The sequence below is a fragment of the Paralichthys olivaceus genome, chromosome 7 (genome assembly GCF_024713975.1).
Source record: "Paralichthys olivaceus isolate ysfri-2021 chromosome 7, ASM2471397v2, whole genome shotgun sequence".
In the NCBI taxonomy this organism is placed as follows: Eukaryota; Metazoa; Chordata; class Actinopteri; order Pleuronectiformes; family Paralichthyidae; genus Paralichthys; species Paralichthys olivaceus.
This window is the reverse complement of record NC_091099.1, coordinates 4,445,656-4,471,954: the sequence shown is the minus strand read 5'-3', so window position 1 is coordinate 4,471,954 and position 26,299 is coordinate 4,445,656. Positions and strand designations below refer to the sequence as shown.

Below are 26,299 nucleotides of genomic sequence, written 5' to 3'. Positions count from 1 at the left end.
CTAGAATGAAGAAGGCCCAATAGTCGCTTTATGAAACTAAACCCAACAACCAACAGGCAAATTCATAACCTCCTTGGTTTGAATTTAAAAAGGTTTACTGGAATAATAAGCTCAGAGAGATGAACCTTTAAATCAGATTTTCTTTATTTCTACTGATTTACATAAATCTACAGATATAAAAGAACAGGTGGCTGATTTGGAAACAGAAAAAAAAAATAACAGCAGATATTCTATCATACAATTCAAAGTGCATTTAGTAAAAGGCTAATTTAAATGAGACCTGTTTGCAAACTTTACATAAGTTAACTTTTTTTGATTAGTACATAGTCCTTTTTTTTTATCCCTCCAACGTTCTAGTGTGATTCACAACTTTTTTTTTTTTTTTTACTGAAAATCAAAACTTCTCAGCAGGACTGAGAATAAGTGGACAGCACAGGGGGAATAGAAATGTAAAAAAAAAAAGATTTCCTTTTAGAAGTATGTCAAGACTGTCACCTGCAATATTAGAGACAGCGTAAGACGACCACTGTACGAGACTGACTGGTTAATGCAGTCAGAGGTTAGACCTGAGCAGCTGACATGCGATCAAACAGCCTCACTCACACCATCATGAAGACAAAACACAGATTGGGGAAAAATATATTATCGTGTGGGTGAAGTGGATGGGTGCTCATAATAATTCAACTCATTAACTGACCCAAACAACACAGAAACACAGTTCAGGTCCATGTTGATCATCAGGAGATTCAGTTGACTCCATGGCTACTGAACATGACCCAGACCCCAGACAGAACTAAATCCTGAGGCTGAACCCCTGTCCCTCCTGAAAGGTTGCCCTGGGTATTTATATCACAGCCTAACCTTTTCATTATGAGGGGTGTGGGACAGCGGAAATATGGGGCTCTCTACAAAGCCCCTCTCCACTAGCCACTGACAATTTGTGCTTACTAGCCAAATGACTTTGTCTGGCAAAGACCAAGATCCTGTGGGCCACGAAGGTAATGCAGCATAAACATGTCGACACAATGACACACAACCCAGCTTCACCACAAACACTCACACACATCATACACAGAATAAGCTCGCTTCTCACTTTTACCTGTACGGCAAATGTTTTTGTGTCAACCACAGTCAATCATTTGTCGTGTCTGGGTCATGACTGTTGACGCGTAATGATCTCAAAGAAGTATTTGGTCAGATCAACATACAAATGGTGTAATACTACAACTGTGGCCACACAGTATGAAATTTCACTGTGCTTAGCACAACAGTCCAATTGTTCTTGAGCGTTGCTGTTCCGATATCTGTCCGATTTCATGGTGAATTTTTTTTAAAAAAGGAGCAGCAATTTGAAATAAAAGAAGATGTTAAAGGAATATAACAAAAAGGGAAAAGAGGAGAGATTGAAGATACAAACGCTTCCAGGTAGTCTGTGTGGGAATCAGTAGAGGTCACTGAGGCCGGCTGTCTTGCGGGCTTTCTGCATGAGGGCACGGAGCTGGAACTGCTTCCTGGACAGGAGGCGAACATGCTGTAACAGAAGAGAATAGGAGTGAATGAAACCTCTGAAATGTGCTTGATTCTCGTGCTCATTCTTCTCACGTGGATCGTCACCTTTAGGAAAACCTCCAAGTCGATGACGCCCCTGCGGAGAGCCTCTCCGAGATAGAAGATAGTATCTTCAATTGCGTTCTCCTCAGCATACAGGTTCAGGATCTGTTTGTAAAGGGGAGCAGTCGGCACAATGACGTCATCAATGTCATTGTTCTCCGACTGGTTCTCCATCTTCTCCAAGGCCTCGCTCAGCTCCTCGTCCTTTCTCTTCAGCAACTCGATGTTTCTGTCAACCTCCGTCTACAAAATAATTACAACCATAAAACCAATTAGCAATTTTGTTATTATGGAAAAGATAATGATAGAGGACATTAAGAAAATACATATATAACTCTCACCACTTCCTGGTCCAGTCTCGAGACCATGTCCTCCAGTTTCTGATGTCCTTTCTTCAGGTCTTCCTCTGTTCGCTTCAGTGCGTCCAGCTCAGCCTGAGCTCTGTCCATCTCCTCCTTCATCCTCCAGCGAAGTTTGTCACTTACTGCTGAAATCAGAGATGCGCGGATGGTGTCCTCACCAATGGTGCCATCCCGGCTTGGACCTTAAGATGAAGAGGTTAAAAAGCGATGAGACGCAGTGATTATACAGTTGTTTATCGTCCAACATCAAATCACTGAGTAGACATAAGAAGAGATGAAGAGATCAGTCTTCCAAATTATAATCTCTTGCCTGATGTTTTAGAAATGGTTTCTATTTTGGGATTGTGAATGAGACATAATATGAAAAATCATTGTCACTTGTTATATGAAATCCAACCACTTTCTGGTAATGTGACAACCCACTCTTCCTCCTGAGTCAAGGTTCATTCATTTCGGCCGTAACTTGGGCAATATTGATGGTAACAAGCATCATTTGACTTCCCCTACAAAGGGAGTGGTTGTGAAAACAGAAGTAGAAAGGTTGTGACACATCTCAAAAATTCTAAGAAAGTTTCTGAAAAATAAAAAAACCCCTGAAAACTGATGTAATGAAACAGAATCTCAGCGAAAAAATGTACTTTTCTCAACTTTGGGGCTGCAGTTTATTGCATAATAAAAAGGTCATATAAAGGTTTACAACATTTATTCATGTATTTAAGTGAAGCTTGATATTGAAGGTGCAATATTTTGTACTCCACATATGTACTGTAGATATAATTCATACAAAAGTCCACTGCAAACTACATCTTCTCAAGCTGCCAAATACCAGGATACGTAAGTGTAACAACACTGATGGATGTCTGCAGGGTCACGACCACTTCAGGAGCAGTCTGGAGACAGCACTACAAATGTCAGAGTTGATCTGCCTTGAGATCAGGGCGGTGTGCAGTCAAACCCATTTCACAAAATGAAGGGGGCAGTTTAAACACCTCCTGCACGCTGGTCCCTGACCCGCATTTCACTGGTGCAGACTGGTGTTGGGGAGCGGCAGATGGGTCCCCTTATCATAGGTCTGTCATTGTGTGCAGTTACTGTTCCAATGCTAAATATAGCACTGTGATCTACTAAGGTTTAGAGTGTGGGCTGTTCCATTTCCTTTTGGGGCCATCGTACCCTTTGGCCTTTAATGCTCCCCACTCTAGTTACATTAATGACCTTTCAGTGGCAGCTCAACACGCCACCATAGTCAGAAGGTGAGAGAGTCGGAGTCAGAAGGTTAAATGTCTTGATTTCTAGTTGACCAAAGATCACAGAAAATGGCAAAGATATAATTTTGTCTGGTGTGAATTGAAGCTTTGGCTTCATATTAAACCATTGTAATTCAATTTCACAAAAACCCAAACACTTTTGTACAATCGAATACTATCTAATAGTTTCTGAGTGAACAGATTCCATATTTTGTTGCATTTGAAAAATTGTTTGAATCCAATGCAAACACACCCTTGATATAAAAGAAATCTCCCCACATACTAAATGTAACACATACCAACTGTGGAGACTGGGGTCTGGGTGGGGTAGTGTGCAGGGCCGCCAGTGGCTGGATATGAGTTGCCCCCTGGGTACTGGTATCCTGGATAGCCTCTGCAAATAGATATATGATCAACAAAAAACTGTTATTTATTTTTTTTACTTTCAAAAACGTCTAAATGCTTATGTTTAACTTTATGATGCAACTGCCCTGGCTGTACAGCTTTCCAGCAACAAATATGCATGTGGGTGATACGCTGCAGCATGAACCGCAAAGACAAGCCAGGGCAGGTCTCTTTTGTAATACAGTATATATGTGTGAGCTGCATGAGAGAGGTTAGAGAACTGCTTTGCAAAGATCTTACCCTGGGTTAGCGTTTGGACCATATGGTGACACTGCGGGCATGCCAGGCATGTAGGAGGCTGAGATAGAGAGTGATAGTGAAACAATGAGGTCTCTGGACAAACCGAACATACAGGATATTCACACTCAGGGGGTATGAACTGTCAGTTGTTTTAAAGGTGTGCTCAGAGCGCCATCTGGTGTAGATGATGAAGTATACCGGTTTTACTGGGGTGTTCGGGCCTTTTTACAGTAATATAAAAAAAATCATGTCACTCACGGTTTGGGGGTCCAGCTGCCTGGAAGGATTGGTACGGGGCTTGTGTAGTGGGGCGAGAAAACACAGGAGGCTCCTCTCCAAAGACCACAATCATCACCTGAATGAGACCATACAGGTCTGACTGAGGCTGTAAGAGAAAAAAATTATGGTTACGTTTTGTTAACCAGTACAATTAATGCAGAGTCTCATGTCAAAGGATAACGAGGAAAGTCAGAGTTTAAATGTTTTATCTAGAGTGCAGGTACATTCGTGGCCCTTAGGACCTCCCCATTTCAAAATATCTATAGAGTTCCAAAAGTCACTGCTGCGATCAAACCTCAAAACTTCATCTTTGCTTTTATATCCATACATTCCACAATATCGTCATTGCCTGAATAAACTATATTTCAACATGATGATTAACAACATCGCACTCACATGCTTCCACTCATGTAGATAAGGCAGGTAGATCTTGCCATTGGCATCGATGTGCTTGCCAGTTTTGATCATCATGGCACTGGTGGGTTTAACAAAACATATGGGAGGGTTGTAGGGGTATGTGTCTAGCAACCACAGACACACTGGGATGTTGTAGATATTGCCTAAAAGAAGCAAACATACAAGGTTAAAATGAAACCATCTCAAGTCTCAACATTCTCTGTGTTTGTTATTTGAAGGAATCCTTTTGTATTCTGTTTTCTTTTTTGTTAATTTCTAACAAATGTCTGCTAAATACCAAAACTTAATTATATTTCTTTGTCGTAAGGTTTTGAATACAACGTCTTAGCGATCATTTAAACATTTTTGTTTTAATATGTATAATCAGCTAATATCAAGATTAAATATTTTATTGGCACACAACTCAGTTGTTTGGAATTTGCCTCAGTGTGCCCACAACAAGCTCAGCATAACAAGAACACAAACAAAACACATAACCCCCTCCACCTAAAAATCCACATACAGTATAAATACAGAATAAACAAACTATTTCCTAAGTGGAATTTAAAAACATGATGACGGACTGAAGAAAAACAGGTAGATCGAGAGCATGAGGTGGCACTATACAACTCAAAGTGTGTTTGCAGATACATATGCTTCTATATTTTTATGTGTTTTGGTTTTCCAATGCGTTGAAGTATTTGGGCCAACAAGTGACAGGTTTTACAAAGTGCAGGATAAATAGAGTTAGGTGGAGCTGCCACGCATACAAGAGGGAGAGTTGGTGAACGGAACAAAAATACTTTCTAATTCCAAGGTGGGAAGATGTGCAATGAGATTCTAAAGAGAAAATGTTAGGAAGAGAAGAAGAGTGACGTTCTTTACCTCTGTAGCTCACTGGGACTGTGCCTGTCAAGCTCATCAGGTCTCTTGTGGAGCCATCGTTAAACACTGAAGAAGACACAAGAACATCCCATGTCTACAACAAAGTGAACGTCATGTCATCATACAAGATGCAACTGAGGAAACCAGAAGCATTTAATTTACCATATGCGTCCATAAGTGGCTTCAGGTCCTTGTACTGGGAGATGACGGTGGTTATCTCACGCACAGTCAGATCCCTGTATTTGTATTGCTGGGAAACGAAGACAAAGACGGAAAAAAACATGTTTGTTAGTAGAATTACTGACACTTGAACATGGACGAAACAAATAATTAAACTTTAGACTCATCAAAGTGGAATTGAATTCATTAGGACGGTAACATGTGGAAAAGATGCACATGTTGCACAACAGCACGCCACACTGTGGTTGGTCGTTGTTGGTAAAATGAAATAAACAAAAGTAATCTCCTAAAAACTGAGAATCGTAGTTTTAATCATGATTATAAAACCCATTAGTGATCTTAGCAACGATGCTACATAGCCAGGGAATGTTACAGGCGATTTTCTTAGGGAATTTTGCTAAATGAGTCACATGACAATAGCGAACATTGAACAATTAAGTATTCAATGAACTGAATCTGTTGGTAAACATAAAGTAAGACTCGTCCCATGAAGTTTGAACCGGCTAACTAGCTAATAGCGCCGTGTTTGATATCGGCAACTTAAGCTAACCTGCTAATGTTGGCTACATCGGTTAAGCTGTATTCTCACCTTCAGCATTTTCTTCAGGTTAGCTTCGTTGACCACCGCCATGTTTTCTAAATATCGGTTTAATCGCTCCTACGGATGCGTTTAAGTGAGCGACCGGCTGTCTTCAAGCTGGGCTGACAGCTAACACACGCTAACGCCAGCTAGCAGGACTGGACTGAATGCTAGGCTAACGTTAGCCCAGCCTCGGGCCCCGACTACAGCTGAGGCAGTGATCCGGTTTCTATGCGGGGACCTGCGGCTCGACACGAGCGGTGTTTGTGCTGCAGACGCGTCGAGACGCAGAAGATCGACCCGAGGACAAGAGACAGAAAAAAAAGACGGAAACGGCGGAGAAGCCGAAAAACAAACACACGATCGTCAACAAAAGGAATTTCCGGTGGAACACCTGACTGCTTCCGGTCCGCGTGTGACGAGGGCACAGCTGTGAACATGTGGCGACACCTGCATTAGTCATGTTTTAAAAACTGTGTGTGGATGAGACTGAGAGGAAAGAATGTGTCGTGTCATGGTAACTCAGGTGACACTTCACCGATGTGCCTTTATTTTGAAGAACGCAATGATCTTATGCTCTGTTATTATTTCCAATGACTTAACAGACAAATGATGCCCTTATTGTGAAAAACACAGTGAAAGGTCCAGAGTGTAAGATTCAGGTGAAAGAGAACTAGTGTAGAATAATCCTCAGGAGGCTTTCACTAGTTCGTCTCTCCTAAATGGTATGAATTGATAGATGGATAGATAGATAGATAGATAGATAGATAGATAGATAGATAGATAGATAGATAGATAGATAGATAGATAGATAGATAGATAGATAGATAGATAGACAGACAGACAGACAGACAGATAGATAGATAGATAGATAGATAGATAGATAGATAGATAGATAGATAGATAGATAGACAGATAGATAGACAGATAAATAGATAGATCACTTTATTCATCCCCCAAAGGAAAAATTAGGGCGTCATAGCAGTCCGGTATTTGGATAGAATAAAAATACAATAGAATAAGATGCTGAGGTAGAAAAAAACAAAATAAAAACACAGAATAGGACAAGGACACTTAAAAAAACACAAGATAAATAGGTAGTGGCAAGATGATGGTAATAGTACTGATGATATGATGGTAATGTTATTGTTACTAAACAGTATATAATAATAGTACAGTATATATAGTATATAATATAATACAAAATAATAATAATAGTATATCTATTATAATATATATATATATATATACATTATACCAGTTTAATAACAGTATATAATAATAATAACAGTATGTAGTAATAATAGTATAATAGTATTTTTCTTTACCCCAGAGAAGGCCCTTTATATTTAAATACTTTATATTTAAATACTTTATATGTACATTGAGGGGACCCTCTCTACGGAGGCTGCCATGTTTTTTACATTAGTCCAGACTGGACAAACTAAACACCTTTTGAGTTTTTATGACAACTGAAGCTGCCAGAGGTTGTTTTTCATGTTTGGAAGGAGAGGGTGAGGTGAGCGGTGTTCAGCTGCAACATGACACTTCAACACTAGATATCACAAACTTCTTCACACTGTACCTTTAAATGAGACAATGGTTAAGTTTTCTTTGCCGGTACAATAAATGCAGAGTCATAGAATAAACCGGGAAGTAACAGTTTAAATATTTTATCTAGAGCACAGATGGACCCGTGGACTCATGGCCCTCGTGATTTCAAAATCAGAGGTATAACCTACTTTTATAGTTGACAGTCATCTGTGTTAGAGCCTACATCTCTATAACTATTTGTATATCAGTCAAAATCAAAAATTATTAATGTCACATTAGTATCTCTAAGTGACAGAATGACAAACTCTTGATCAAATTAATGTTGGTGAACATTATACTGAGATAATTATTGCTATTGTTTAAGCCCTAAATATAATATGGAACCAATTACAGTTGAAGGATAAATGAAACATGACATTTGCTGAAAATGATTCAATATCTACACACAACCGGGTGAGTTTATTTCTTAATTCACATAGAGAAGAATAAGAAGATGATTTACAAGTATTCCTATAACACTGTTTCTTTTTCAGTGCCATGCAAAGTGTAGAATTAATTAAAAAAACTTATGGTAAATATAGATTTTTTTTAAAATACAGCATCTGGCTTACACAAATGCATAAAGTTTTGTTGGAAATTCAGCTTTATTTGATATAAGGTCAAAATAAAAACACTCCTGTATAAAGCTTCACCTGGACTCTTTTCTATTCTCCAGTCAAAAGTCCACAAGCTTTATGGCCTCTGTCACAACAAATGCAGTGAAATTACAGTTTTATGAGCTGCTAGTAAAGTAATTCACATCTTTCAACACAGTTTTACAATCGCCAAAGTGATTTGGCTCCTAACCACACACAAAATAAAACAATCTCAAAGGATTGTATTTTAAATGTACCTGTATACGATCAGGTGCTTTTTAACATTTACAGTAGAATCGCAGCATTTGTCTGAAAATCACGAACTATAAAACAATCAATGGATACCATCTGACACTGTACACAGGACGAGACACTTCACAGGAAACACAGAACCAGTTTGACATGATCGTCACATTCCACTAACAGTTGGTTTCATACGCTTGAAGGAAAGGTTGACCGTCGTCTCTGGGTAAAGACAGACACAAGCACCCATCTGCATTTGGAAGCACGTCTGCTTGTCTCTGGAGCTGTAGCCGGCCTAGAAAAAATATATATGTTTAATTTAATAATGATTCTTATCAGTCACAACAAAGTCATAAACATGTCAGCAGGGGAAATGTTTTTCAGTCTTTTAACTTTTATGAGTGGTTGGGGCCTAGATATGGATCGGGGATGTGGCTTGTATCTGGGGCACAGATGTTTGTGTTGTACTGAATCAACATGGCGTCTCACTTTTTCTTCCAGAGTGAGCGTTACTTACACGAGTCGTGCTCAGGCTCGGAGGGAGGCTGCATGCACACAGGAGGGCAGTCTCCGAACATGATCTGCATCACCTGCAGGAGGCTCACGAGGTCACACTCACCCTGACAGGAAGAAAGGAACAATCAAAGCAGTGTAGCAGTGCCAGAAACTGTCATTCCATAAACCTGATCCCATTGTCTGTTTCTGTCTTTCTTTACAGAAATGCAGCTCTGTGAAGGAATAAAAGATAATGTTTCGGTTCTCACACTCTTCCACTCCTCCAGGTAAGGCAGCTCCACTTCTCCGTTGCTGGAGGTGTAGTTTCCTTTGAGGATCATCATCTCACGTGTGGGCCTGATGTAGCAGATAGGTGCAGTCTGCGGGTAGCTCTCCTCAATCCACAGGCACATGGGTATGTTGTAGATCTTGTCTTGTACAACAACAAGGGAAAGTTGTTTTTTTACTTTGCATATCTTTGCGAATGGTTTGCAATTGATCTCATTTTCATATCTGACTTCTCTTGCTAGTGTTTGTTTTGCTTAAATGAATTGTAATTTTTTTTTTGCTCACATTGGTCCCCTGCATATATATCTATATATCTTATTTTACTTAATTGATATTGTCTATATCTTAATAACTGTTTTAAATATGTAACTTGTTATTTGAAAACTTTACACCAGGTAAAAACTAGGCTCTCGGTCAACTCTGGCATATTTACACTGTTGTTATTAAAATGCATTGACCACGAAAATTAAAAGTTTTTATTGAGTTACTGAATTAAAGTGATTGTTACCATCATATTTGACCGGAATGGTTCCAGTCAGACTCATCAATTCCTTCATGGTTCCATCATTGTAAACTGAACAAAAAAACGAGAACAACATTGTTGAGATTATTCATTTAAAATATCCTCATGTTTAAAAAGATAAGAAACGGTTATTTTGCATCGTACCATATTTATCCATCATGGGCACGAGCGTTTTGAAGTAGGCCTTTGCAACGTATATGTCGTGAGCCACAAGCTTGTGAAGATAACTCTTAAAAACAAAATGAAAAAAATAAAATAAATGTACGGTTCCTTAATTATGTTTGATAAGAATAATTTCTGCTTTCAAGTGATGTCGATCATTCTTACCTTCGGGAGCATTTTCTTAATCGAGTTCTCACTGTAGGGCATGATCACGATTCATCCACAGGGTAATATATGACTCTGTATCTCTTCGAACACTCAACAACACACGTCTGCCTCCGTCTGTCTGGGATTTATGGACAACCACTCGTCTTTTATGACTCCTGAAAGCCAGTAACAGAGCAGCTTCACAATAAAACACGTCATCTGCCCTAAAACACTATTAACTAGGCTACATGACTCGAACAAACAAGAGTGAGACGCAGTATAATGTTGGACTAACAAACCAACATGGTTTTACTTTGGCTATATTAATGATTTATGTGTTTTCTTGGGTCAGGATAAATACTTACGATCCCCCTGCTGATGTGTTGGTAACTTTACACTTAATCAAACCTAATAATCGTCTTTGCAAAGTGCAGATCAATAATGATATTAACCTGTAACCTCTATTAAACTAATGCAGTCCAGTGGAACCATATGAGTCAATGGAGACTGGCTGTCTCACTGAATGTAGCAGGTTTGATTATATATTTGACATGTGTTCATATATAATTAGACGATAAAGTTAAATTACTTACTCGTAATTATGCCGTGTTGAGGTGCTTACTCTACTATACAGTATTACACACACAGTCCATGACTTCAGAGGACTTTACATCAACTTGCATTGATGCTTTAACCTTAAATATAGTTACCTTACCTACATCTAAACCTAATCTTGAAAACAGGTCTTCCCCTTAAACTTTGATAATCTATGATGGGGACTTGTCTTTTTTGTCCCAGTAGGGAAGACAAGATTTAGGTTTACACAACATGAGTAACACCTGGACCACACACACACAGTTTGCGCAGCTATTCTTATTAGGACCTTTATTTCCATTTATCAATGAAAGCTGAACCAAAACTTTATCCCGACTATAATGATTCATGCCTAACTTTGACCGAACCCTTAACAGGACCTCAGAACGTCCATCAAATATTCGTTTTCTTTTAATAACTCAGAAGTTTACTTATACACTTAAGAGCAGTGAGACAAAAATCTATCAAATATTGAGCTGATACCAAGGCAGCGATCTAACTGGTTAGAATCTTTTTCTCTCCATACATATATAAATGTTTTGCTAAGTTTATCAAACTTAAATAGGTGTGTCCAGTTCACGTGTAAAACCTACAGTAACAGCTCGGCTGAAGGCAATCACAACATTTATGACCGTCCTCTGAACCTTTATCACGATGAACTTCCCTCGTTGAGTTGATTACAATTTAACCCATGTGTTATGATCCTGCCAGGCGAGCAGGGAAAATTTTTTGCAACATTTAATGTATTATTTTGAATGTGTGGGAAATCAGTTAAACCATTTTTGTAAAAAAAGAAATAAAAGTTTTCATCTATGCTGTTAAAACTCTCGAAAACAATACATAAAGCAGCCTTTAGGTGGCAGCAGATCTTAAATCTGAAAGGGAGCTGAGCGTGACAGTTTAAAGTTCAAGACACGGTTTCATCTTTAACATCTTTATTCCTGTCCTGCAATACATTTGCCACATTTTTTTTTAAAGAGTAAATACATCTTAAATAGCTAAACAGTTGACATTTTCACAAATTCCTTCCACGCCTCCATTCCACAGTTTGCAAGGGGGAGAAACGAGCCCTTGAGCACACTGTATTCCTTGTGCAAAACTCCCAATGGTCCGTACAGTCTTTGTCATGCTCGCCAGGTTTTCTGACACATATACTTGTGGTTTGCTGGCTAGAGTATCACCGTGGAAACATGACGCTTATATTCTAATGTGATGGGAATTTGAATGCATAGATCTTTTGGGAATTCTATGGTATTATTATGTATGTGTTGTTTAAAGGTCGACAGGGAGATGACACGCTATTCGGACTGTAAGTACATGTTACAAACTCTTTTTCTTCCATTGAAAGTGTTTGAGTACGACGGGTGAAAAATGAAAGTTAGGAACAACACAGCCCAAAAAAAATGGACCAACTCCCGCATTATTTCAGTATTGTAATTTTTTTTTTTTTTTTTTAAACACAACGCTTCTTGAAAACAATATTTAAAGACTCAAACACATTCACAGTTCAAATCTGTTGTCTAAGCAGAGGAATTAACTCATAAAAAACTTGACCACTATCATCCACACAGTTACTAGACTGGTCATATTTTTTAGCAATGTTATGTATGGAAAAAGAATCACTTTACCTGTACAAAATCAATAAAAAACACAAACTCTGTGGAAATGAAACAACGGCAAAACAACATTTGACATCTTTCATGGAGGAGGAGGAGGCGCGGGACATTTTTAAGGTTTGCATCTAAAGGTTGTTGCCAAAATCTGCCTCCAGTGTTGGAACATTATTATACATGACCAATTATCAAAACTGTGAAAGTAAACTGTATTAATTATGTTTGTTATCGTCATATATCCCAAAGGAACAGAAATAAAACTTCATGAACATGAGAGCAAGACAACTTGGCTTGTACTGGGCGTTTCTTGTTTTTCAGTCGTGTTAAACAGGATCACATTCACATGCTTTTACAGAGAACAACCCCCCCATATTAAAAATAATAATAATAATCAGTGTAGTGTTTTTATGGGCTTGTCCTGTCTTTCAATTTCTGTACAGTGCATGTCTAAACTCAACACACTTCTATATCTTTTTTAGTTGCACACAATAGAACATGAACAAAACAATGCAGCAAGCAGAACATCATAATCATCTCAGGTAGAGCTTGCTGCACACATGAGGTACAAACTAGATAACATAAGGCCAAGTGAACACAGAGCAATCTTTTTTTCATTTAGGCAGCAAAGTTAATGCAGTTGTGGAGAGCACGAGATAGTCAGTGTTAAAAAAAAGCAAAGATAACCCAACATCCATCGCTTACTATGCACAACAGCCCCACATATAAAGTATGTATATATGGTTGTGACATGATTAGCACCTGACCTGTATTTGAGTCTTTGAAGAGCTGAGGTTGCAGAGACAGACGAGTAGTTTGAGGATAGCTTGGTGTGAGGGAAAAACTGAAGTGAGGCAGGACTTGTGCATTACAAAGCTTTCTTGTGACATCCGTAGCCCTGGTTTCCAGGACTGTCCCAGGACTGAGGAGACCCTTACCGGACCCCCCCCCCCACCTTATCCTGAGCCTTATTATTAACAAGGAGCGATCCTTGGAAAATCTAAAGCTAACTGTAATCACCATGTAGTAAATAAGTTATACGCGTTCTGCAGTTACTGGAAAGAAAGCTGAAAAAAAATAAATCACCTAAAACCATAATCTGCGTTCATTCATATCTACAGGTTGCCTCTCCTGCAACTGCAATGATGACAACTACATTTTCATGCACTGTACCTCTCCTCCCTCCACCGAAGTAAAACAGGAAAATAAGTAGTCATGAGAGGTGGTTTATTCCCAATACTTTGTGTTCATTGGACAGTTAAGAATCCTATTGCACCAGAACCTACGTACACTAGCTGTTACTATTATTATCAATTCACAAAGACAACTCTTAGCAATGAAACATCTGCAAGGAGAGAAGGCAGCTGAATTCTTGAAATTCATCAATCTTTATATTTTCCATTTGAGATATCGACCCTGAAAAAGAACTTCTATGTCAGGCAAGTCATGAAAAAAAAGTCAAACCGGGTGTCGTTGGAAACAAACACCCTTGCTCACATAGTGCTCAGGGACTTTCGAAATCCTCCAATCACCACAAATGTTCCATATCAAAATCAAAATTTTCGGCTAACTGTTAAACAACAATGACAAATAATAGTCTTTCCCGCGTCAACCTCCACCCCCGCTAATCAGTATGATGAGGCCAATCGAGGAAAACCAAAGGCAGGCGGAGTCAGGCGTAGTCAGGCAGAGATGTAAATTCATGTAAGAGCTGTTAGGGTAACTAATTGTCCATTCCAGTCCTTTCCATTTCAGTCAGTCGGTCGGTCCTTCCAGTGGTCAGGCAAAGGGGAGCGGGATTAGGCAAATGTAGGAGGGCGGTTGGTGACACCCCCTTTAAGACCAGTGTTGAGACTGAAAACAATAAGTTAGCTACCCAGCGAGGCTGCACTGGAGTTGACAAAGAGTCATTAGTGGTGTAGCTCACAGGTCGACGTGTGGACCAAAAAGAAACAAAAGGGACCAGACCAGGCCACTTGATAGGCAACAATCCTTTACATAAAAGGTCTATGGTTCAGTCAGCTCTGGTTGTTTCCTTGAGAGCGTTTTGCTTCGATCGTCCTCTTTTTAAAAAAGTTTATATTTCATCATTGAGTTGTTTTTATCTTCCTGCCTTTAAGTCCATGCTGCCGCTACGCGCCGTAGCATTTATTCTCAACGTCCAACTGTAAGCTGGGGACACAAGAGGTGGACAGACGTTAGTTTGTTTGTTGTAGCTGAGGTTTGTGCAACATTTGTGTATAAAGCTTTAAGAACGAGAGAAACGTTTGCATGCTTCTCCCTTTAGAGCGGAATGAGGCGTGTTTAACATGTTTAACACGATTGTTTGGAGAAATGTCTCACCTGCATCACGATACCACACAGCGACAGCTCATACAGTCCTGACCGCTCTCATCAGGTGGGTTCAGCTTCCTCAGTTTATGCTGTCTGATCTCTCTGACCAGTGTGTAGAAGGCGTCCTCCACTCCCTGCAAACACACACACACACACACAAAACGGCTTCAGCAAGATCTGGACACAGTGTTCAATTATAAGTCGAGTATGCTAGCCATCAAGAGGTTACGCAACATTACCATGGCAACCCTGATCATTTCAGACACCCTCAATCAAGAAATCATAATCACGAAGTTATCCCTTAGTTCTTATGCATAATCTAGCTTTTGAATGAATGTACCTACATCAAGTGTGAGAGTGGGAGCTGTGCAGTGTCTTGTCGTTAAAATACTGTAGCTCTGTTCTCAAACCAAGGTAACCTGGCTATGAGTCACTGCCTGCGGCATAATAAAATGTTCCCAGCAACACAAATCACATCACACCGTGGGGCCTTTCACCGCTCGTCATGTGCGTGGATACATAACACAGACAAACAAACTTTTACTTGGCTTATACTAGCACACTCGATTCTAGATGTACCAGGTAAATGTCTAAGTTTATAGCTTTGTTTGTGTGTGAGAGAAAAAGAGTAGGATGCTTCCATAACTGTGCACGTACAGAATGTGGGTGTGTGCTTCTTGTTCACCACCTACCTGTCGTGTCTTGGCAGAGGTCTCGATGTAAGGGATGCCGTAGGAGCGGGCGAGTTCCTGGGCTTGCCTTGTGTCCACAGTGCGTGCTGGGAGGTCACATTTGTTTCCGACAAGCACCATGGGAACGTCGTCCGAGTCCTTTACACGTTTAATCTGTTCTCTGTGAATTTCAAAACAGAGCAGGATAATGTGATGAGTGATGTTGCATTTTGCAAAATTAATGCTGTTTCCTTAACCCATCTTGGCGCTGCATTTAATCAGAGTGACATCTCTCTTGGTTGGAAACCTCCCAGTTTCATAAACAACAGCAGCTAACCACCCAGGGAGCTCTAGGACCCTGAGGAAGAGCCAGGGCCCGCTGGTGCTGGGCTGTGCTGTGCTGCACTGCTGAAGGAGGGAGGTGGAGAGGAAGGGAAGGAGGGGGAGGGATGGACAACAGGCAGGCTGCAAACAGCATTACCTCATCATTACAGCAGCAAGCGCCAAATGCCAGGCAGCCAGGGGGAACTGAGCGAGAGGAGTGGGTCAGATCAATCAGCTCAGCCCTTTCTCCCTCAGCCACAGTGCAGCAGGATGCATCCACCACAGTCAACCCAGCCCATCTGCAGTCAACACTGCTGATGTTGTTAACCACCACATTGTCTCTGACTGTTCATGTCAGCACAGACATGGTAACCTCCTCCAGGTGCATCCCTGGCAGCTTCAAATTAAAGACAAATAAAATCAAGATGCAGAGTACACGCCAACACTGGAGAAGAAGTTTTGGAAAATTGCCTCTGACGATTTAGAATTGACAGCAGATATTTAAACAACAGCTCAATGAATGAATGCTTTCACACACTGCACAGTGACACCATAAGTTGTGTTAAAGCTGCGGCCAAAACAGGCTGAGCTGCAATGGCAGAAAGTCAAAAACTGTAGAGGAGATGGCAAAGTAAATACGCAGCCTCTTGCCTTGTGCATGACTGGCAAGTGGGAGACGGATGTGAGGAGAGAGACAGAATAAGGCAAAGATAGAGAACACACTGTCATCTCCACACACACACATTCTTCTCCTTCCCTGTCCTTGGGAGTGCTACCTCTCCCCGCTCCTCTAATTGAGTCAGGATCGATTTCATTGGCTTCATGCTGTAATCCTTCAGTTGGGGGCTAAGCCGTGTTAAACGCTACAGCATGACATCAACCCACTGCTGCAGAGAGCTGGCACACACACGAATACACACCCCTCTCCCTCCAGAGCCCAACAGGGGGCCCTGTAGCACACGCACACTCTGCACTGAACCTTAGAGGAGAACAGAAAGGATTTTGTGTCTGAACTCCATCATGACTGGTCTGTGACCTCGCCAGTAGATCACATCATGCTGAATAATAATGTCTTGTCTAATAACTTGTGATGACTTGTCTTTCTTTCACACGTACACACCTGTACTGGTGAATGTCCTCAAAAGACTTGGTGTTGTTGATGGCAAAGACACACAGGAAACCCTCCCCTGTCCTCATGTACTGGTCCCTCATGGCGCTGTACTCCTCCTGACCTGCAGTGTCCAGGATGTCCAACAGGCAGGTCTCCCCGTCGATCACAACTTGTTTCCGATACGAGTCCTGCAGGAAAAAGAAGGAACAACTTTGCTTTTCACATTTGAAAAAAATGCACCAGGAGATTCTGCAGGTCAGATGCAATCAGAACAGGAAAATCTACTGGTGTGTTCAACTGATGGGTGGCGTCTGGGTTGAGTATGCAGGAGGCAGGACATAACGTTTAAATTCTGCTGCAGACACGCATTTTTTGTTTACTGTCTGTTTATCGACACTCCTATCGGCCCTTATCACCAAAAGCTCTTGAATGTGCTTGTCTTTCCAAATTGATATGTCTTTCGGCGTCTTCTTCATGTATGGCACCTTGTTTTTTGTTTATTCTTTTTGATTTCTTTAGTTTTGCATCTGTCATGTGTTAGAAATGTCAGCAACACACCCACTCGGTCGCAGTGAATTTTCCGCACATTTCCCTGCTGTATTCTCACATGGGCTCACTCGGAGATTCACCAGTTTTTACTTAGTGACTGGCCGGGAAAACTCTGGAGAATGTCCACTCAGACTTTTGCATTCTCACACACGGCTTCTTTCAGAAATGCACTGAACTCTGGATATTCATCTGAAATTATCGAGAGTTCAGTGCATTTCTGAAATCAGCTTTAGAGAGGCGGTGAAGACAAAAGTGAACTGTGTGAACGAGCAATCTTCAAAAAAACAGACATAAAACAGATCTGGTGGTATTTGAGGAAACTGTGGGAGCATCACTGAGGATGTCACATGTATTAAGTAATATCTGTTTTTAAATCCCGGTCTACTTCCGGGTCAAATGACCATAAAGAGATCAGAGGAGCAGGGTATCCGAGCCAATGTTTAGCCTTCCAACACACAGCCACAAAAACATGGAGTGCTGTCCCTTTGTTTGTTAGAGCATAGGGGCCAGGAATGCGAATACACAAAAAGGACATTGTCTGGCCAGAGGCAGGCGTGGTGAGAAAGAGAGGGAGAGAGTGGAGACAGAGGGAGACCAGGAGAGAAAAGAGAGGGGAAAACAGTCTCAGTGGATTCCCTCTACTCTCCGCAACATCTTATTTTCATGAAAATACAAAAAAAAAAAAAAAAAGACAAAGAAGGGCAGTGTAAATATTTCGTCTTTAAACAAAATTAGAAATTACATCACAGCCCGACCATTTGAAAGAATTACATTTATCAAATTATTTTAACTTGGTTTAGACTGAGCTGTCTCAGGGTTCAGACGATATTATTCAGCAGTGACATTGGTTTGGCAGGAAGGAACTATTTATTATATTTTTTTAAACAATATGTCCAACCCTTCTGTGGCCTTCAACAAGAACAGTGTGTAGAACATGCAGAAGAGGGCCGCACCTCTATGGTGGGGTCATATTCATCCACAAAGTGGTTCTGGATGAGCTGGATGGTGAGTGCACTCTTGCCCACGCCTCCAGCTCCCACCACCACCAGCTTATACTCCGTCATCTTTTCCGCTGCTGCTCACCACACTCACCACTGCTGGAGAGAAGAAAGGGAGAAGGTGCAGGTTAGCACACTGACAAAAAAAATACATACACATACGAGTATCAGAACCACTGACACACAGGTTTGACATTATACTGTCTTCCAGGACAAAACATACATGTTGCCATTACTGCCTAGTGGTGAGGATCATTAGTGGTTTGTGTGTGTGTGTGTGTGTGTGTGTGTGTGTGTGTGTGTGTGTCTGTGTGTGTGTCTGTGTGTGTGTGTGTCTGTGTGTGGTGGGGCCTGAGGTTGAGACCCTCAAAGGGGAATGTGAAAAATGTGCTGAAGGTACTCAATGTTCCAATCCTCTCCCGCTCAGTGTTAGCAGCAGAGTGTGTGTATGAGAGGGAACGATAGGCGGGAGAGAGAGAGAGAGAGAGGAGGGGCACGACACCGGCAGACTGATCCTCATCACTCAGGCTTCACATTACTCATGTCTCTTTTGAACCCAAGGTGATAGACACCAGAGCCAGTGCTGTCAGATAACAAGAAAACAAACAGCTACTACAAAATCTCACTGAATTTTTTTTTAAAAGCACCAAAAAGTTGTATATCTCCAACTACCTGCACATCTCCCTTTCAATAATAATTCATTAGTAACAACGCTGGGTTATTGCCAGGTGCCATGTTTTTGGTTGTTCTGCCCTGGTTATTCCACAGGGGATTAATCCAAAGCAACAGAACAAGAGGCCTAAAAGAGAATTTTATGACTCCAGGTGTACCTTTAGTTGCCCCATGTGGACCCACTGAACCCACTTAGTAGGTCTAGTCAAAACCCCAAGCGTAAATCAAAGCATGTTTTTTTTGTTAATTATGTTATTAGTGTGAACTACTGAGTAAGCTGGAACCACATTTGCATAAACATGCATGGACACAAGCCAACAAAACAAGCCGCAAACACACACACAGACTCCGACGCCCTGCACCCTGCTACGCTGCTGGCCAGTGAAATTCCAGGCATGTTGCGTCAACTGGTAGAGTGTAGTCATATGGGTGTTTCCACTACATACAGTGGCAAAGTGTGACTCAACTTATTGCAAAAAAACACAATGACCTTAACATGACCTGACACCAGCCCAGTGGAAGACACGATGAGTCAGAGCGACAACAAGACTCACAGAACTGAATCCAGTGCAAGCCAGAACTAGTGTGACCAAACCTACAGCCAACCACAAGTAAAGTAAGCTGGAGGCCCATAGCAACCACAGGAACAATGGGCTGTCAGGTGATGTCGTCATAGTTATGTCAACATTATGAAAAAAAACCCATCTGATTATTTTGATAGATGTTTTAGTGATAGTGGTAATTTTTACATTTAATTTCCACTGATAAATAAAAATAGATTATCTGCATCACAAGAGTGTTTTTCTTTGTCAGAAGATGATTTATAGGCTGAGGAGTCTCTGTACGAACCACACTGCTGCTCCTTTGATTTTCTTATTGTACTTGGCAAAGTTATTATTGAACAAATAACTGCTCAGCCTTAATTTCAGATATTACCTCCAATGGCAGAGAGGAAATCACTGGGAATTCCCGTATCTCTAAAAATACCTCATGTGGCAGTTACATTGTCACCCTCTGTTTTGACAGTAGAGAGCAAAAACCCAGCTCCAGGTGTTTTTACACCGTTATATGTTTAATACATGTGACCATAAATTCAACAAGAAACCACCCTTGCACCCAACACACCCCACATTCCTCAAAAGCAGACTTTCTCATGTCTTATGGTTCAGAGTAAAAACAAGGTCACGCTGGGTTTAACATCTCAGCTCATTGACAGTGTCTCACTTTGCTAAATGTTCCTGAAGAGGAAAAACACTAACCTGCACCACCTGCTACAGTGTGCTATCAATCTGTCAGGATTTCATGAGCACCTCAGGTCACACATGCTTTTTTCTTTGCATTCTTCAGGGCACCAACTGTCATCCCAAAAGATAAGATGCACCACATGTAGCTCATTCAAGACGAGCTGTGAACTTCAGAGTCTTGACTGGCCCGAGCAGAACACACTCACGCCCTCTCTCTGGCGCTTTATTTCCCCAAGGAGCACACGCACACAGCTGGAGTGAATATTAAACTTGACTTGTAGAAACAGAGGAGGAACAGGTGCCCGTGGGAGGTTTTGTCTAAGTACAACATGCAAAGTAAACGTATAAAGTTATTTAAGTCCTGGAAAAAGTAACAGACGTGCTAGTAAATTTGTTTCTGGGTGCTAACAGAATATGTACGCACCTCTGTAAAAACCTCTGCTTGGGTTGTTTGTGTGAAACTGTGCTGCAGCAGGTCTAAGATTAGCCGAGACTCAGATTGGCTCAATCCTGCTAATGATTGACAGAAAAAGCAGACTTATTAAGTGAAGACACGGCCATTTAGCTGCACACTTTCAATCACGGACACACACACTTGTTCCAGCAGCACACCCTCGATCCCATAAGCCCTTGCTTTGCTCGGCTCAGTGGAACAGGTAGCTTTGAAGGCCCTTCACCAAACAGCCTGTAAAATAAACCTGTGTCTATAATTTTCAAGCACAACAGGGAGGTAAATATCCTGACCCCTCAATCCTGTGACCAAACATTTGGCTTGCCTTTCCCTCACTGTAAATAAATCAACCTGGTACACGGTGCAGCTTTCTCTGGCCGGAGTACAGAGACTGTGACGGAGCCGCAGGGCCAGCACCGCCGCTCAGAACCTGCTCTAAACAAATAAACAGCAGCTGTGTGAAGAGGGGAGACTGGTGCAGGGAAGGCAGATGCTGGAACACCATCGACCACTGAGGGCTACAAGCTCAAGGCAGGGCAGGGATTTAAATCAGGATTCTTCAGGAACCACATGTTCGAATCAGAAGCAATATGGACGCAAAATAAAATGCAAAATTATGGATTAATGGATTAAAAGCCTCAAAAATCCAATCAACACAGCAAGACTTTATATCCGAAGTGGAGATACAATCTCTGGCCTTTTTTCTCAAAAAAACATGAAAATTGATTATAAAATAATGTCGATAAAGTAATGAGTCAGGTTATGTTCTCACACAGATGAAGATTTGTGAGCTCAGTCTTCACAAGGTCATTACAAGCCCAGTTTGGTTGATAATGGGGAAAGGACAATGTCAGATCTTTAACTTTTTTCATGCTACCACCACTCTGACCATGAATTCCTCTCATATTAACCCTTTGTCTGAAAGTAGCATCTCGGTTTTATTAGTTGACATTCACTGGTAAATCAGAAAACCAGGAAACAGAAGCTTTTTCTGCAGTGTTTATGAACTTTTATGAATAGACAGTATTGAGTTGTAAAGATGGAAAGAGTGGGATGCATAAACAAATAAAAACAAAATGAGACTGACACCTGCCCTTTCACGAACACCCACCAGTCTCTGACGTGGTTGGTTATAGCGTCTCATCTCCATAATCAGATTTTGAGTGTACACCTGCCAAACGAATGGAATAAACAGCCTAAAATGCAGATTCAACTCATGCCCACGTCCACGAGGCTGAAGGAGGCAAAACAAGACCGCCCTCCGTCTCCCATCAAACTAGGCCATGTCTGCAGCTGATTAATAATACACAAACACGCATATGGAGATGAATATGAAAAATAATCATTGACAGATATGTTGTCGCTTTCTCTGACCCTTTATTGAATATATTTTATTCAGATTCAAGGACCAAGCAACTTTTTGTCAAAGTGTTTTTGTTCTGTGCACTCAGATGTTATCCTGTCCCTATGCCATAACCCCGATATAGTCCTCTTTTAGATTGATGAGTGCATGGCTAACCTGTGCCCACATTTGCACATATGAACAGGCAATAATAACAATAACTCCAGTAAAAAGATGCACACAACCACAATGATGTCTCACTACACTCTATTTCCAAATTCTGCACCTTCTACCACTGTTTATATGCAAGACTCTGATAAAGGCAATAGCTGCAGACTAGTCTACAAGTTGGTCCCCAAAATCTTCGCATGGCTGCTCCCCTCTTGATCACAGGGAACTACACAGTATGTCTGTGTTTAGAGTTATTTATAGCACGCCACCTCCAGCCTGGGAAATTAACAGTTCATTTTGAAACCCTAGAGCCCCGTTTGGACCAAGAGGATAATCTTACATGACAGCTTACGGAGGGTGCGAGCACAGAGCAGCGAGAGAGGTGATGGAAGGAGAGTGGCTAGGGCGGGGGGGAGCAAAGGAGCAAGAAGGCTACTCTTTCTACATGCCAAGGGCACAGCAAAACACAGAAGGAAGGGGGTCGGTCTGAAAAGGTCAATAAATATATCTCTTGACTTTTTTCCGGGATTCCTTGTAACCTGGAGAACAGCTCCATCACTTCACATGACACGGTGCAAGAAGGAGGGCACACGAACGGCTGTCTTCTCCGACATGCATGCTGCTCCCCATTAAAGTGCTTAATTGGTTAAAGTATCCATACTGGCAGAGCCACATGCCCACTGCAGAGATAATAGATTTTTAATGGAGCGGTGATGGTAAGGAGACCCTCTCTAGGGAGGTATCACGGTCGAATACTGAGACTGCAAGACTCATCATAGAGCCCCGATAGCCCACCGCACCCTCCCGCAGCTCTCCAATGACATCATCCTCCTAAACAGCATCCAAGCATAAGTGTTGACAAGCAGCCGGGGAGTCACTGTTCTGCTCTCGGAGGCCAATGAAACAAAAGTAAGTGAGGTAGTTATTAATCATTAGGTGTATGTGTCATGTGATAAATCAGGTTTTAAGCAAGACTATCCATTTAATGATCATCTAAGACAGTACCTCCTGTAGTTTTGCTCATAAAGAACCTTAGCTGAACCTGAGTGTACGCTACAGAGAGTGTGTATGCACACTTAAACAAGCTGCTCTTAAAAGACACTGGGGTCCGTGTGACCTTTTCCACACTGGGTCATCCTCTTAGTGTGTTGGGCAGGGTGAGACGGTGGAGGCAGCAGCACAGATGAAAAGGCTAGCTGACCCCCACACAAAGGCCTGCCAGTGAGAGGAGCCATGAGGCTTATCATCCGACACCAAACACCCCGAAACTCATCAGTGGTCGTCCTTTTTTTTTTGCTTTCACTTCAGTCAGAGGAACAAGTGAATCTTGTCCAGTCGTTTCAGTTTGTGTTTGAGTGCATGTGAAATCATCCGGAGGGTCATTCATACAAACATTGCCATCTCCTTACATGTACACATGAAGTTAAAGAGTCCCTCTTGCTTTGGCTTGCACCTGGACAACACCCAGGGACAACAGATAAACATTACACCTCCATGGACCATCTCCAGCTGTTTTCCAGCTGCACTGACTCAGAACTACAGAAGCCGATGTCAAAATTCAAACGACCAACACTGGTCTTCGTTGGTGGAACCTAAGGTACCCCTATCTGCACAACCTAGCAATAAAGTAGACTTTACCAAAAAGTACGTTAACATTTCTACCAGTCATGGCTGTAAAATCGAATCCATTCCTCTCTGGCATTGCAATACCTAAAACATTAACAGGCCAATCAGTCCAAATAATTGGTAATTTACAGGATGTTTTGTAAGCCCCCTCGATCCGAAGTATTTCAGAATTTGGTTTTAGCCATGAATGGTTTGGAAGAAAAGTTATCTCTTGCAATTAAAGGCTCAAAAGAAAACAAGTATAGTCTGTGTGCATTGAAATTGTTGCTTGCGTAATCACCAAGTCCCTCTATGTCCTCACTGGACCTCACTTTAACAGACAGTATTTCCGTAGCAGTTATAAATATGGTGACAATGGTCGCGATTCAAAACTATATGGATGTTCTATATTTTAGAGATCAGTGGGTCAGTCTCTCTGATTGGACGATATGAGAGTAAAGGCTCATGGGACTGTTAAGTGTCCCAGTTAAATGCAGTTGTTTTAGTCATTTAGTTTTATATTTACTGATAATGTTGCCACTGTGAATTTTGTGTATGGTGTTCTTGGTGGGGTCCAGGAAAGTATTAAAGTGGAGGTTTAATAAAAATCATCCTTCCAGTAAACTAACAGCGCTTGTGGCAAAGAATGTGAATCAAAATCCATCTTTTAATCTCAATCCACTTAATGCCACACTAATCCGCCCCTATACATTAAAATCAATGATTAACCATCAGCCACAGAGATATCGGGGTGAATTTTGGTGACTATGCCTCAGGAGATCAAGCGGGCCTTCCAATAACCAGACGGTTGGCGGCTTGATCCCTGCCTTCCCTATTCCACGTGCCAAACTGTTGTTGGGCAAGATACCGAACCCAAGAAAAAATTGCCCCTGCACATAGATGCATGAATGTGTGTGTGATGGGGGAACTGTACCGTAAAGAGCTGTGAGTGGTCATCAAGACCAGAAAAGGCTCCGTATAAATACAAATCATTTCCCAGTTAAAATAAATATGAACTGGGACATTAATCGGTCAGTGACAATTATAAACCAAAAAAAAAAAAAATAAAAGAACAAAACACTCTCTGCTTTGTTTCCAATGAGCTGAAAACACAATGGATCAAATGAGTTATGCACTTGAATGTCAGAAAAGAACAGAACACTCAAACACCAAGGACACCAACTTAAGTTTTGATTCTACAGCACAATGGATTCCCGACATAGACGTGTCAAGCTCGGGGTGAATTCATTGTGCTGCTGTTTCGTGGCTGTAATCTGACCGATGGTCATTTACTTTCCCTTTTCTCCCCTTTAGCTGCTAGCAGCTGTGCCATCCTCCAGAGTACGAACTAATCCCCTGACAGCTTCATAAACGCCTCGTAATGGAATCTGACTTCCGCAGTGATACATTCGGTTTGACTCGGTGTGACGGGGCGTCACCCTGCCCGTCTGAGCGCACACCGTCGGCGGCTGCAGCCTCACGCTCCGCACGGTCCTCACCCCTGGACACCAACCAGACGAAGTCTCCGACGAAGACGTGTTCATTTGAGTGCGTTTGGTTTCGATTATCACCGCGAGACGGGAGGTGAAAAATCCACAGCGGGCTAATGAGAGTCCTCCATGGCCGGAGTTCCTACACCCAAATGGGTCTGTCTATCAACAGACACCCCCCCCCCCTTCACAAAAAAAAGAAAACAATAGGACGTGGGATAAATATTTATAAATCACACAATTCTTCATACGTGTAGTAGTGGGGTGCAGAGGCTAGCATGAGTTGTGTAGCTAGCGTTAACGCCGGGGCGTGAATGGAAACGTTAAGGGAGCTAGCTAACATGTTTAAACCCGCAGTCATCTCCGAAGCTCCAGAAACACACACGGGGTCCCTTATTTTTAAAAAAAAGAAGCGGACATGCAGTGAAGCTAACACGGCCACAGCAGACAGGAATGTGCCCGGCATACTCACAACAAGCAGGGGTCTAATTAGCGACGTCGGCTCGGTCCACCACCGGAGAAAAATCTTGCAAGAGGAAACTCAATTTTCTTGGTTGTTGTTTTTTTTTTTGTGTGTGTGTGTGTGTTTTTATTTGTTGGTTCCTCCGGTTATCTCCCGCAGCTGCTTCTTCTTCTTCTGCTTCTTCTGCTTCCTGGCTCTGGCAGCGTTTTAGTGTTCAGTGGAAACACAATGCGCCGGGGCGTTCGTGGGCTCTGTGCGTGAACCGAGCCCGCGTTGAACAATGTGCTCCCGCAGACAGAGAGAGCAGAGCGGGGATGAGGAGCCCACGCCCAGCGCCACCACGCATGGACCCGCCCCGGTTACCGAGCACGTTACCGCCGCCTTCACACACTGTGGGAAATGTGGCGACTCCCGCGTGACCTCCACCTGGGTTTAGTC

The 26,299-nt window shown here is 41.7% G+C and overlaps 3 protein-coding genes across 4 annotated transcripts; all 3 read right to left on the bottom strand.

Moving 5' to 3' along the window:
• Positions 1-122: 122 nt before the first annotated feature.
• Positions 123-6,719, bottom strand: tsg101a (tumor susceptibility 101a). The gene is made up of 10 exons (XM_020102200.2): positions 6,195-6,719; positions 5,588-5,675; positions 5,426-5,491; positions 4,541-4,704; positions 4,124-4,250; positions 3,866-3,923; positions 3,520-3,614; positions 1,953-2,155; positions 1,615-1,854; positions 123-1,531 (listed from the first exon to the last, which is right to left on the bottom strand). Exons 1-10 carry the CDS (start codon positions 6,234-6,236, stop codon positions 1,442-1,444), a joined length of 1,173 nt encoding a protein of 390 aa, XP_019957759.1. The 5' UTR covers positions 6,237-6,719; the 3' UTR covers positions 123-1,441.
• A 1,127-nt stretch (positions 6,720-7,846) lies between these two features.
• On the bottom strand, positions 7,847-10,387 carry LOC109638981 (tumor susceptibility gene 101 protein). Its single transcript, XM_020102201.2, has 6 exons — positions 10,251-10,387; positions 10,068-10,152; positions 9,909-9,974; positions 9,382-9,545; positions 9,135-9,237; positions 7,847-8,912 (listed from the first exon to the last, which is right to left on the bottom strand). Exons 1-6 carry the CDS (start codon positions 10,290-10,292, stop codon positions 8,794-8,796), a joined length of 579 nt encoding a protein of 192 aa, XP_019957760.2. The 5' UTR covers positions 10,293-10,387; the 3' UTR covers positions 7,847-8,793.
• Positions 10,388-11,744: 1,357 nt separating this feature from the next.
• On the bottom strand, positions 11,745-26,197 carry hrasa (HRas proto-oncogene, GTPase a). 2 transcript variants are annotated; one of them, XM_020102182.2, is made up of 6 exons: positions 25,871-26,197; positions 18,379-18,522; positions 16,886-17,064; positions 15,463-15,622; positions 14,780-14,904; positions 11,745-14,608 (listed from the first exon to the last, which is right to left on the bottom strand). In XM_020102182.2, exons 2-5 carry the CDS (start codon positions 18,487-18,489, stop codon positions 14,785-14,787), a joined length of 570 nt encoding a protein of 189 aa, XP_019957741.1. In that variant the 5' UTR covers positions 18,490-18,522; positions 25,871-26,197; the 3' UTR covers positions 11,745-14,608; positions 14,780-14,784. The 2 variants fall into 2 exon arrangements, with proteins under 2 accessions (XP_019957741.1, XP_019957742.1); XM_020102183.2 differs by having other exon boundaries at positions 18,379-18,519; positions 25,871-26,177.
• Positions 26,198-26,299: the final 102 nt, after the last annotated feature.